This window comes from Homalodisca vitripennis, unplaced genomic scaffold, assembly GCF_021130785.1.
Source record: "Homalodisca vitripennis isolate AUS2020 unplaced genomic scaffold, UT_GWSS_2.1 ScUCBcl_513;HRSCAF=2684, whole genome shotgun sequence".
In the NCBI taxonomy this organism is placed as follows: Eukaryota; Metazoa; Arthropoda; class Insecta; order Hemiptera; family Cicadellidae; genus Homalodisca; species Homalodisca vitripennis.
The window spans coordinates 82451-94711 of record NW_025776629.1 but is presented as its reverse complement, the minus strand read 5'-3'; the positions used below and the strand labels follow the sequence as shown (position 1 = coordinate 94711).

At 30.5% G+C, this 12261-nt stretch overlaps 1 protein-coding gene across 1 annotated transcript in view; it reads left to right on the top strand.

The window, feature by feature from the left end:
- The window catches only part of LOC124370797, a 33917-nt gene extending 27120 nt beyond the window's left edge, over nt 1-6797 (top strand). Inside the window, exons 10-11 of the mRNA XM_046829092.1 lie at nt 3254-3970; nt 6237-6797. Coding sequence (XP_046685048.1) covers nt 3254-3970; nt 6237-6270 — 751 coding nt within the window. The 3' untranslated portion in view covers nt 6271-6797. The remainder of the gene's footprint in view (nt 1-3253; nt 3971-6236) is intronic.
- Nucleotides 6798-12261: the final 5464 nt, after the last annotated feature.

Genomic DNA, 12261 nt, shown 5'->3' with positions numbered 1-12261 from the left:
TAGGAGATGAGTTGGTTGCAGATTTACCTCTTATGAATCCACATCCTACCCCTCCCTTTTCCTGATGTAAACAGAAGTGGTAGTGTTCTTTCTTTAGTGATAATCTATTTTGTATGATTAAAACACAAACTAATAATTTATCAAATGTACTTTTATGTTACACACTTTCTAAATAAATAAAAATGTATATTATTGTATATTATCTTCATTTCTTTCAGTAGTATAAATCGTTTAATCCGTTAGCTACCAATGATGGAGTATATCATCCGTCATCAATTAGCATCAGCGTAATTACCGATGACAGGCCTTGCCTGTCACGCTAAGTTCGTAATTTTCAAGTTGAAAAATATTCCCGATATCGATTAATTTTGCGTGTCTAGAAAGAGCACAAGTGCCACTTGGGCAAGTTTCCCAATGGGTGCCCCTCCACTCTGCCGTATTACCTCAGAGCGTGAGACCAGTTTTATGCTGCTTACTGTATCTATTGCTGGTTTCATGTATTTTATGATCACCAACTTGGTTCGTTCTATTTTGTGGGTATTAAGTTTATCATGGCTGTGCATATGTACTGTACGCCAAGTGAGGAAACTCACTGAACATGTGTTTTCTGATGGAGAAGAATCCGAGTCAAGTTCAAATCGTTCTGATGATGACGACTTGTATGAGAGTGGATATTGTTGTTGGAGAGGGGGAGGAGTAAATTTTTGTTTTATCGATAAATATTAAAAAAATAAACAAACTGATTCACAGATGTCAGTTGGGATAGGGGTTGAGAAACCAGCAGAGTATTGAATACGGACTGGAACCAGTGGCAATGCACTGAAATTCCACTACCGAAAATTACGTTATCAGTTCCAGTCAACAAGGGAATTTCACCATTTGTATCTTTCCGCATTTTAGATCTGCTTGTTGTCTTATTTTACACAGTGAATGTGTTAAAAGGTCAGTAAGTTTATACGTGAGAGAGAAGTATCCTTTGTTCACTTTTGACTGCTAGAGTCTGACTTTTTAGCTTGACTTTCTTCCAAAGCAGCCTGGCTGAAATAATGACCACTCAACTTGATGTCGGCCTGTAGCCACCTCAATCCCTCACACACATCCACCCTCAATATCCTGTAATTTGAGAAGCTGCATAAAACATCTTATTGAGTTGAGTACAGTATGGGTGTCATCAGTGTCTTGTCCTTGTAAATAAAAAGGGCTTCAGAATCTCCTTTTAAAAATATTATAATAAATAACCACTGCTTTCATTCAAGAGTTTTACAGTCTTGCAAATTTGATTGAAATGATTCCTTTAGCTTCATGATGAACTCATAAAAAATATGTTTGATCTAATCGAGATTTCTTTCCAAAGACAGATCAGTGTTAGAGAAATTGTTCTCCATAGGACTCTGCTCTAAATATGTTTTCTATCAACTAAATTCAATCATAAGCCATATAATATACATTCAAATTTATAAGATCAGATCAATAAAAATATTACCTACAAAGTTTCTGTATTCACTTACTTTATTTGTGGTTTTGTCTCCTTTGGTCATATATGAATGAAATCGAGCCTTAATTACCAGATCAATCTACAAACTAACTATATTAATCATCATTAAAATTGCTTTACTATCAAGACAAACCATAGTGCAAAATTTGGTACTTTCTGATTAAACGGAGGCCACCGATAATAAACAGGACTTAGAGCAACTTTGGGTGTGCAGTTAAACAATAAATACTAACGGTTAGTAAACCTAAATCGCCTAACCACATCAGCTGCAGCTTGCTTTGAATAGGTACCTCCGTTTAATCAAAAAGTACTGCAAAATTTATTAAACATCTGTCAGAAAATAAGGATTTTGTACAATAAGACTGAATAACAGGCTAACTTTGACGTTTTTGTCTGTTTATCAAATGTAAGACTTTAATATGTGTAGTCTATAACAGACTGACAGCCAAAAATACAGATGAGACAGAAAACAGATAAACATTGAAATGTTTTATAGCACGCCGAGTGTTTTAGCATGCGCTTCACCGCATCCAACAAATAGATAATAACCATTCGACTATCACTTAGTCAAATATAAGTTAAACTGTTACAAATACAAATGGTGACTAAACATTAATACATTTTTGAGACTATTTAATTACATTTACAACCATCAACTTCACTGCATTGTACAGTATTGTAAGTATTTTTTCAATATTAAGAAATCTTAGAAATTGGCCATATTTTGAAATTGTAATTGCTAAACTGTAAGCGATACAATAAAATATGTAACTGTATATTTTCTCAAGTGTCCTAGATATGTACTTGAAAGTTGTTTAGTCTGTAAACTTGAACTTTAAAAGAAATTTCTCTCATTTGTCCCATAGTGGAACACCATGAAAAAAGATTGTAGTCTTCAAAGAACTTTTGACTCTGAGAAAGTCTATGGATGACATGTTCAATGTATGGAACATAAGCAATGCATGTTATCTGTGAATTGAAATGATTTTTTTATGGAATGAAGACACTCAATATCTGTCAAGATCAAACATAGAAGGTCCATCATTTGTTTTTCGAGAAAAATGTAGTATTTTGCAAGTGAACTTTATGCCATTATGAACTAACTGTTGCAACTAGTTGTGACATCATCCAGCATCATGATTTTGATATTGGGTATCTCTGTAGCGGCTGTCTTTTCTTTCGGGTTTTAAATTTATTACACATTTATGGAATGGTGTAAGAAATTATTAATCTAGCAATGAGGAAACTATACCAAATGGTGGTGAAATCCTTCCTCCAAAATTATAACACTTGTCAGATAGTGAAAGTTATTTAGGACTAGCCAAAGAACTAAATACAAAAAAGCAAAAAAGCTTTTGTTGTTTTATGGTGATGAAATATAACAATAAAGGATGAAATGGTAAATATTAATAAAAACGTTATAGTTAAAATAATTAACAGTAATGCAAAAGTATGTATTGGACAATTCAAATTAACAGAATATATAAACAGGATGTTTGTCTTCCTCTATAGTCAACCTATTATGACTATTTTAATATTACAGTTTTTAAATGTAATATATTACAAATATAATTATATTACTAGTTTTTAGCTTTCCTTACAATGATAGTTCCTATGTTCAGTTTATCAACTATTACTGTTTCTGGAACCTATCCTTTTAACAAATTTAGTCTTTCTACAGTGGTTTCTAATTATTAACATAATTTAAATTTCAACATTTCTTGCTACTATGTGTTTCATTATTCAATATTTTTCCAGATTGGCAATGGATGACCCTGATGAGTTTCTAGTGGATGCAGGGATACCCCTTAATACTGCGACGGAAGTAGTCAAGAGAATACCAACCCCCAGACCAGTCCATCGTCCCCTGCTGCTGTTAGACTCGGAGGAATCTAACTCAGAGCACAAGACCGGTACAAGGACTCTACCAGTATTAACAACGTCCAGACCGACACTCATCAACAAAAATATCAACTTCAATTACCGTCCTAGCAACTTACCTGTGAAGAAAGCAAATTTCAAGCCTTTGACCAATGAAGAAATCGAGAAAGAGCTTTTACTGCCGGATAAAGAAATCGTGTCGGACTCTATCCATCCATACTCCCCCAGAACATCTGACCGGCTGAAGTATCCCGGTCGGACAACGAGGACGTCCAAGAAGGAGAACAAGAGGTACAGCCTGGATGTGGGGGTCATCTCTAACACTTACACCAGAATCGAGACTAGGTCTGGAAATGTGAATAAACGCTACAGTTTGAACGTCGATGCGAAAAAGGATGTTGGAAATAAGAAGAGTATGTCTTGCATCAACAACAATACCGTAATGAGTCCCAAATTGGGTTCGACAAGGTCAGGAATAGTTCGACCGCAGTCGTGTGTCTTGGAGACAGAGAAGGTGAACCACTCCAAGAGGTCAATGTCAGTGGAGAATCTGCCACCGAAAGTGACAAGGTTGGCCAGCAGACTCCCAGTAAGGTGAGTACATAACATCTCTATTATCTGGTACGAGGTAACAGTTCTAAGTAATTGTATTTTATGAACAAATAATGTAGAGGCCAAAAGAGACAAACTAATGGATGGCAAATAAAAAAACAGGAATATTGCTTTTTGTTGGTGGATATGAATTGATAGAAACCTTCCTCTAATTTACCACATGAAAAATCTCAGATTTTTAGACACAAGAGATTACTTGAAAGCTCACGCTTACTATTTAATAATGTTGATTGTACTTTTGCTTTTAGGGAATATTTTGTATATAGATCTTTTATTTTATACTAATTCTGTATACAAAATTTGTTTTATATAAATATATCATGAAATTAAAATACAGCATTGGAAATTTACCATGTGTTCGTGTATCAATTCGATTAGAGACGTAATTATAATATTTTTAATACCTTTCATGACAGTAAAATGTAAAATTGGACTGAAAAATAGCTGTTCTGGCAGTTGTTTAGAACTGTTCTCAGTTACAACTGTCCGTTGTTAAATTTTACGGTCTGTTTTGTGTTTTGAAAATTATTAAAACTATCAAATCATCCGCCCTATACCCATTTACCGGCAGATTTGTGAAGTTACGGTGCTGTGCTATGATTGTTGGCAAAGTGCATAAGAGGGTCACACCTTTAAAGTTGGCTGTAACAAAATCCATGATGAGACCTGCTCTCAGTGTGATTTTGTAAAACCGGATGCTTCACAAAAACTACTTTCTCAAACGAATTCCTTCAAGTTTTTTCGTCAGTGGTGTGAAAAATTGTTTCTGAAAATTTTAACTTAAAGAAGCTATACTTTCTTTGGATTTCTAAACTTTTAACAGAGTTTCATGAAAACAAAAGGCTGATTATTTGGTGAATGTTTTGACATGTTATAAGGAGGAAGGGATTGGATGGCATGCAGAGTAAGGATAACATAGCTATTTGATTGAGTTGGTTTAATCCTTCCACTTAGTGCGGCACCTGGAATCTAACGCTGTCTCAGACTTGATTCTGGAATCTGGAGTCCCGTTTGTCAGAAGAGATCCAAAAAAAAGGCAAAGGAAAAGTTTAAAAAAAACGCTGAATTTTTTGACATCAGAGACACCTAGATTTCACGTTCAAGTGTAATCTAGATGAAAAGTTTTCTCCTTTTCTAATCAGGGGCTCAATTGAGTGCACACAAAGTTTTAAAAACAATCTTAAAGCATGGTGGAGCAACTGAGTTTTCTACACAAAATGTAGCTGTGGTGGGAAGAGTGATTCAATTCTAATGTTAAGTGTTAAGTTCAGCTCCATTTCACCTTCCACTTAGTGCAGCTTCTGAAATCTTGCATTTAATTTCAAATCTTACTCTTTTGCATGTTGAGAAAGATCGTAGCTGGAGGTGAAATAGAGTTTCCTCATTTCACATCCCTTACAATCAAAAAGGCTAAGGTCAAGACCAAGTAGACTCTGCCCAAGCGCAAAGTAATGAAAATAAATTGCATTTCTTAAATTAACTTTGCTTTCGAAGATCCCTTCCTTTAAATATTCTCTTTGTGTATAAAATATAATATTGATCAGATATTAATTTTATTGTTGTATTTTTATTAGCTTAAACTGATGCTATTGTTTGAAAAATATAAAATGTAAAGTGTTATCTATATTAAAAATTTGTATTTAATTTTAACATTTGGCAGGGTCCTAGGATTTGTTTTGTAATATAAGTGAAATTTTTAATTTTTAATTGAAAAAGAACACCATTTGTTTAAAATTTAATTTCTCGTTATTCCTGGTGCTATTACAGTATTAATAAATTAGTTAACATAATTTTAATCACATATTTTGGAAGAATACAAATAGCTGAAGTTGGTTCAGATAAAAATATGTAGCAGTTTTCTTTAACTAATCACACACTGACTATTGTCAATTTAAAAATAACTTTAAATTTAATAATGGATATTCAGTTTATTAGGCCAAATTTTCACCACAATAGACTTGTTGTCATTACAGGACTGTCAAGTAAAACAGAGGTTCTCGTTCCTGCATCGTTGGATGGCTCTATAAAAAACTGTGTATTTTATCATAAAACTAACAACAACATGGTTACATGGTTAAAACCAGGTAATGTTACTTGAAATTCAACAATTTCTTCATTGATGAATTGCAACATTAAATTAGATGAATAAATATGGAAACACCACGTGTATTTTAGATTGTTATTCTTGTTTTATTAAAGTTTACAAAGTTTTTACTGTGTTCGTAATAAATTAATTGTATTGTTTTAGGGCAACTGATCCAAAGCCATCAAAACCAAAATGAAGCAACTCCCAAAATGAAGAAAGTTTCTATGGTAACTGTGATAGTAAAATTAGGTTGAAATAAGTTATGATGCAACAAAGTATTTATTTTTAATAGATACGTAAGATTTTATATTTATTGATTCAAAGACTTTTAATGTAAATGACAGCCTTAGAGTTAGTGCCATAGCAGGGTCTTAATTAGGATTGCATTTCTAATGTACACAAAATCGTGTGTAATCCTCACAAGCTGTTACTACACAAGTACAGTATCGATGTAAACAATTTACATAAATTAAGGTAAACAACATTTATTTTTATTGTCTTCTTGCAGTGACTTTAAATTAGTGGATTTGAATGTATGAAACTGTTTCATCTAATCCCCATTCCAGATTTTTTAACTGTTTTATGGATTGTACCAGAAAATAATATAAACTTCTTTGATTCATTTATAATTTTCTCAAATAACAAGTGCAATCTTAATTTTTGTTAATTTAAGATTGTACTGTCGAATATAATCCAAATGTATATTTTAAACATATTATACATTATTTGTTATTCTAATTAAATGAAACTATCTAATTATTTTATTTTTATGTAACCATGTACTCATAATATTTAAAAACTATTTAAATACCACACTGTTTAAACTGGTTCTGATTTTTCTTATTCTTTAATCCACAATTTAACAAACAATAATAATTTCAAGTTAGAACTCATGACATAGAAGTTTACAATGTTATTATTATGTTTACTTAACATTCTAATTCTTAAGTACTGTGTTAGTGTGGATTAAAATATTTTGTCCAAATTTTGAGAACTTCATAATTTGAGAAGTGCAATATAGATAGTTTTTCCGCAGTCACTTCAAATTGCCTAACTTTTTTTTTTTCAAATTTTCCACAATTTTAATACAGTAATTTTTGGAGTCCTATTGGTTTTATTTAAAATCGTATATAATTTAATGTTTTTCGATTCATTATAAATAATTACATCAAAATTAAAGTAAAACAACCAATCGTCTACGTCTGATGTTTGTTATTGACAATAGATGTCTTGAAAGAAGACAATAACAATGGCAAATGTCCAAACTCCTTTTATTCTTTCAAAGATGTAAAAGACTTCTACATTTGTCGCTACTTCTCTGACTAGTATAGATTGAGAAAGTAAAAACTGGAAGGAGAACTAGATAAACTAGAGAAAGCCTACTTAACCCTAGAAGTGTGGAACCAGCATATTTTATGTCGGTTGTAATTTATGTGTGTTGTGCGGAACCAGCATATTGTATGTCGGTTCAGTTTTTCATTAAAAACAATTATTTATCTTCAAACAATCACCATGTTTTTGGTATCATTGAAATTGTGAGATTCCACTCTACAATTATCATATAAACTTTTATTTTCTAACTTCAATATTACGGTCGTGGTGAAATGTTTTCTGAAGAAGTCATCATTTGAGTTGAATTTCGCGGGTGGCCGGGTCAAAGAAATACGTCATTTTAAACCAATCACAGCAAGTTACGTATTGCCTGCAAACAGTGCTGCCATATGTCAATAGACGCGGAATGAAATATTCTTTCTTCCAGTGCAAACAGAAAGTCATTAGAACGAATAGTTGATTTACTATGAATATTATAAAAAGGGACAATTCTAAAGTTGTAAACCAGCATATTTTATGCTGGTTAGTATAATAACATTCACACAGTTATTTATTGTCAATAAAGAAAATAAAAAAAAACAGTGTAAAGTGAAAGAAACGATCTACCGGTACAATCTTTCAACGGTAAATTTAGTTCAGTAGGTTTCCGGCAGTGCGAAACGAAAGAGATGAATCACGGCGTCGCATCAAGACCAACCCAACCCATCCCTGTCGGCCATTGTTGACCATTTTATTTCACCACGAGCTTATTTTTTTACCGATTTTCATAATTTAGGTCTCTATTTTTTCAGGTTGAAATACTCAACTGCATAAATGCATATGAAATGACAGAAACATTATAAAACAATGTTATTTTGAACTATAATAGCTATTGTTTATATATTGTCAAAAATTTTTACAATGCAATGTTTTACAATATTTGACGCACAACAATTATTCTTTACTCAATGTCAAAAATTATTGAGTGTATTTCTTTCAAACATTATGTGCTAACATAATATAACAAGCAACAAAATTTAAAAAATGTTTTCATATTTTTTTTACATTGCAAACCAGATTATTTTTTATGAGTAAATTCTTCATCGTGCGACTGTTAACAAAAAATGTCATAACTCAGTTCCTTCTCAAAGTATTTGAACATATCTTATATTTTATTTTAGCTAAACAAACATACGTACTAAGGGTATATTAAAAAATTACATAAACATAAAGTATAAGTGAACATTTTTAGCTTGTTTCTAAATTTTGTTACAAAATATTTTCATTTTTCAAAAGATTTTTTTTGTAAGCTTATAATAAAATAATAGTTTATTTTGTTGTTGTTTACTTTTAGTGTTTTCAAATAGCATGTATAATTTACAATAGAAAACTGTTTTTCATATAAATATATAGTCACATTTGGAGGTAAAAAAATGAAAAGCCCAAACCCTTGTACATTTTTGTAAATTTTCGCTTTTGTAAAAAACAAATGGCAAAATTACAATTTTTGTTTAATAGAAATTTTTAATATATTTTCTTATTTGGCATAGAATTCTCTACATTTTATACATTTAACATTTTGACCTTACTGTAATATTTCAATACCTTACAGAGGTCCAAACTTGAAATTTTCATATAAAACTTTTTGCAATTTCTCATTATTTTCATGAAAATATATACTAAACCAAAGAATATAAAAAGATTTATTCCTATTTTAAATAGTACAACTTCTGAGAAGAAAAACGATATATAACAATATATGTTTTCTTGATATTAAGTATTTTTTACGAATTTTTAAAAAAACCCTTGCAACACGTCAAAAATGTACTGACGTTTTATCTTTGGTAACATGGACACACTTCTAGGGTTAAGATGTTTCTTGGAGCCTTGTTTTTTTTAATATTATTGTGTTTTTGATACAAATTGTTAACTCATGACATTTTCTCCACTTTCTCTTCACTGCTAAATTGATAGATAGATAGATAATAGATTTTTTGAACCTAAACAACCCCTTCTGTATTGTCGTTTTATCAGCCCATAACAATGATTTTGTAATCTGTGTTCTTCAACCAGATTAGTCAGAATTAATTATTTAGAATCAAAACTTAAGTTTATTGGTCTGGAAGTGTTCAAATTGCTTAGACATGCAGAAGCCTCACAGAAAAATCTCACTTTCACACATAAGGTACTTGGTAGTTCCCTGAATTAAATTCAGGAACTCATTTTAATATTCATTTTAATGGGCCTGCCAGTTGTAGTTGTCAAAAATGATGCCACTGTGTAGTATAAATATTAATTCAATGTAGAACTGAAAAAATAGTATCTAGATATGACTGATAAGACAGTCGCTCGTACAAAATGTTGTATTAATCTTTTTCCACGCACTTAAAAATAGTTTAAGTTTGATTCATGGTATTGATTTTTGTTCTTTTTTTGTCAGTTGTCTAATTTTGCCAAAGAATTCTTGTTACTGCTGAATTTGATTTATTTTGTCATAAATTAGATATATAGTATGTGATGAAGATTAATAATTGACTATACGAGTATTGAAAAAATAATAATTTTTTCTTCAAATTACAGGTTAGTTCTGATTTTATGTGTAGTCAATTGTAGGCACTACAATCTTATCACAACAGGTCCCAGTTATTTTCTTACACAAACTCTGCAACACTTAATACAACTAGAAAATGCTTGTCTTTGGTACATATCACAATTTTAGAACTCAAATATAGTGTATTATTCTATTTCATATAAGGAAAAATATATGGAAGCTGTCGTGCTCAGAATGTAGCTCTACAATTGACTACACTTAAGATCAGAAACTAACCTATAACTTGAAAACAAAATATAAATTTATTTATACAATTTATTACAACTATTTAATACAATAAAGGTCTTGATGAACAAAAGTATATCATGATGATCAAATGCCAAACAACAAAAATAATTGGAATTCCAAGGTGCTGAAATGCCTTAATTAAAAATTAGCGTGCTAATTGTTAATGATAATTACACAGTATGAGAATGTATGAGTAAAACAGCGTATTGCAAGAAATTCAAGATCCTTGTTATTTAAGTTTTGCAGCACAACACAAAAAGTAAATTGTTTTTCTAGAGTAAATATACCTCAACGTAGCTTCACTTTGTAGCATGCCTCATGTACATACAATTACATATCCATGACTGTGTCAACTAAACTTTTAAAAATCAGTAGAACAAAACAAATATAAAGTTATAATGAAAGTCAAATAAAGCATCTCTTAAGTTTGGACATATTTATTTATTTTATACACCCAAAGCATATGGATTCAATACCAAAGTATCAGAAAAATGTTTGAGGGCGATTAAGAAGTATTTTTATTTACTTTGTTCAATAAAACTACATGAATAAAAAAAAATTGTACGTACGAAAGATGTCTTAAAATAATTACAATTTTGTTTTTAATAAATTATACTATTGAGATTCTCTGTTAATTTTTAAAAAATGTGAAGATCAGAAGTTCGTGCACACAGTATTTAATTTTGTGTACATTTAATAGTGAAACCCCATTTGTAGTGTAGTTGTCATTTTATTGAAATGTTTTAAACTAATTACTAATTAGTACTAATAAGATGACACGTACATGTCCAATAGAATGATATGAGGTTTCATATAATTCAGCTTGATTATTTATTTTTATTATACTACATTGTGTAAAAAATATCAGATCTGCTAAGGTGTATTACGCCTTATCAATGCAAGCTGATATATGTAATATTTATCTTCTTAACTATTACAAGAGTATATGAAGTTTTTATTAAAACATTTTACACTCGGTTTTTGTTAATCTATTTCGTTGTTCAAAAAAAGGTTTCTTTATATAGTTTGATAGTATTATTTTTATAATAAATACACATTATTGTCATTTATGAATTTCACGTATATAGTACGCTAAGATTTTAATCTTTTAAAGGGGAACTTTGGTGGAATTTTTTTTTTTTATTAGTATCAATTAAGGGTAATTATATCTTTTTTCGCTTTGAACTATTGCAGGCAGCGAGGTGGCAAAGTTGGAGATTAATTTGATATTCAAAATGTTTAATTGGTATTAGTTTTAATTGTTGACTTTAATAGTGACATTTATGTGATGATTTCCTAGGAACAGGTGTTCTTAACCTTTTCAGTGCCATATAATAATATGATCTGTCATGACATTTGTTCGCTTCAAATGTATGTGTATTTTAAAGTGCCAGATATAACATAAGGTGCTTTGCAGTACTTCACTAGAAAAAATTGTAAATCAAGTTTTACTAATAATTATAACGTAACATGTTTTATGTCAGTGTTGTTAATTTTTTTATAAATCTTATTCAATATACCAGGACCAAAAATTTCTTCCTAATAACTATTAATAAATTTAACTAATAATAAATGATTTTAACAAGCTTCCAAGGTTGAAAATCATAAATTTTTTTGAGATATTATATACAAATTTATGTTAAGGGTATTTTTCTATTTATGATGTTTAGTACCTTAAGCAATATTGTGTCGTACCTTTGTAAAATTGACATGTGATAACTAATAAAAGACAATGTAATAATTAAAACATTAACTCTGTGTGTCTTGTGTATGTAGCCATATCAAAGTGGTATGGAGATGGTTGTGTTGTTTTTTGTACTGTTTGTGATTTTCTGTACAGTCATGTAAAATTTTGTTAATTTTAACTATTTGTAGTAAAGTGTGTATCAAAACCCCTTCCTATATTTGTAGTAAGTATATATTTTGTTGTAACAAATTGATTCGTTAGTGTTGATTAAACAGGAATTTTGATTTTCCAAAAATAGAAAAAGAACGTACCAACCCAGAGTACGTAATCTAAACGTATCCTAAACGTAT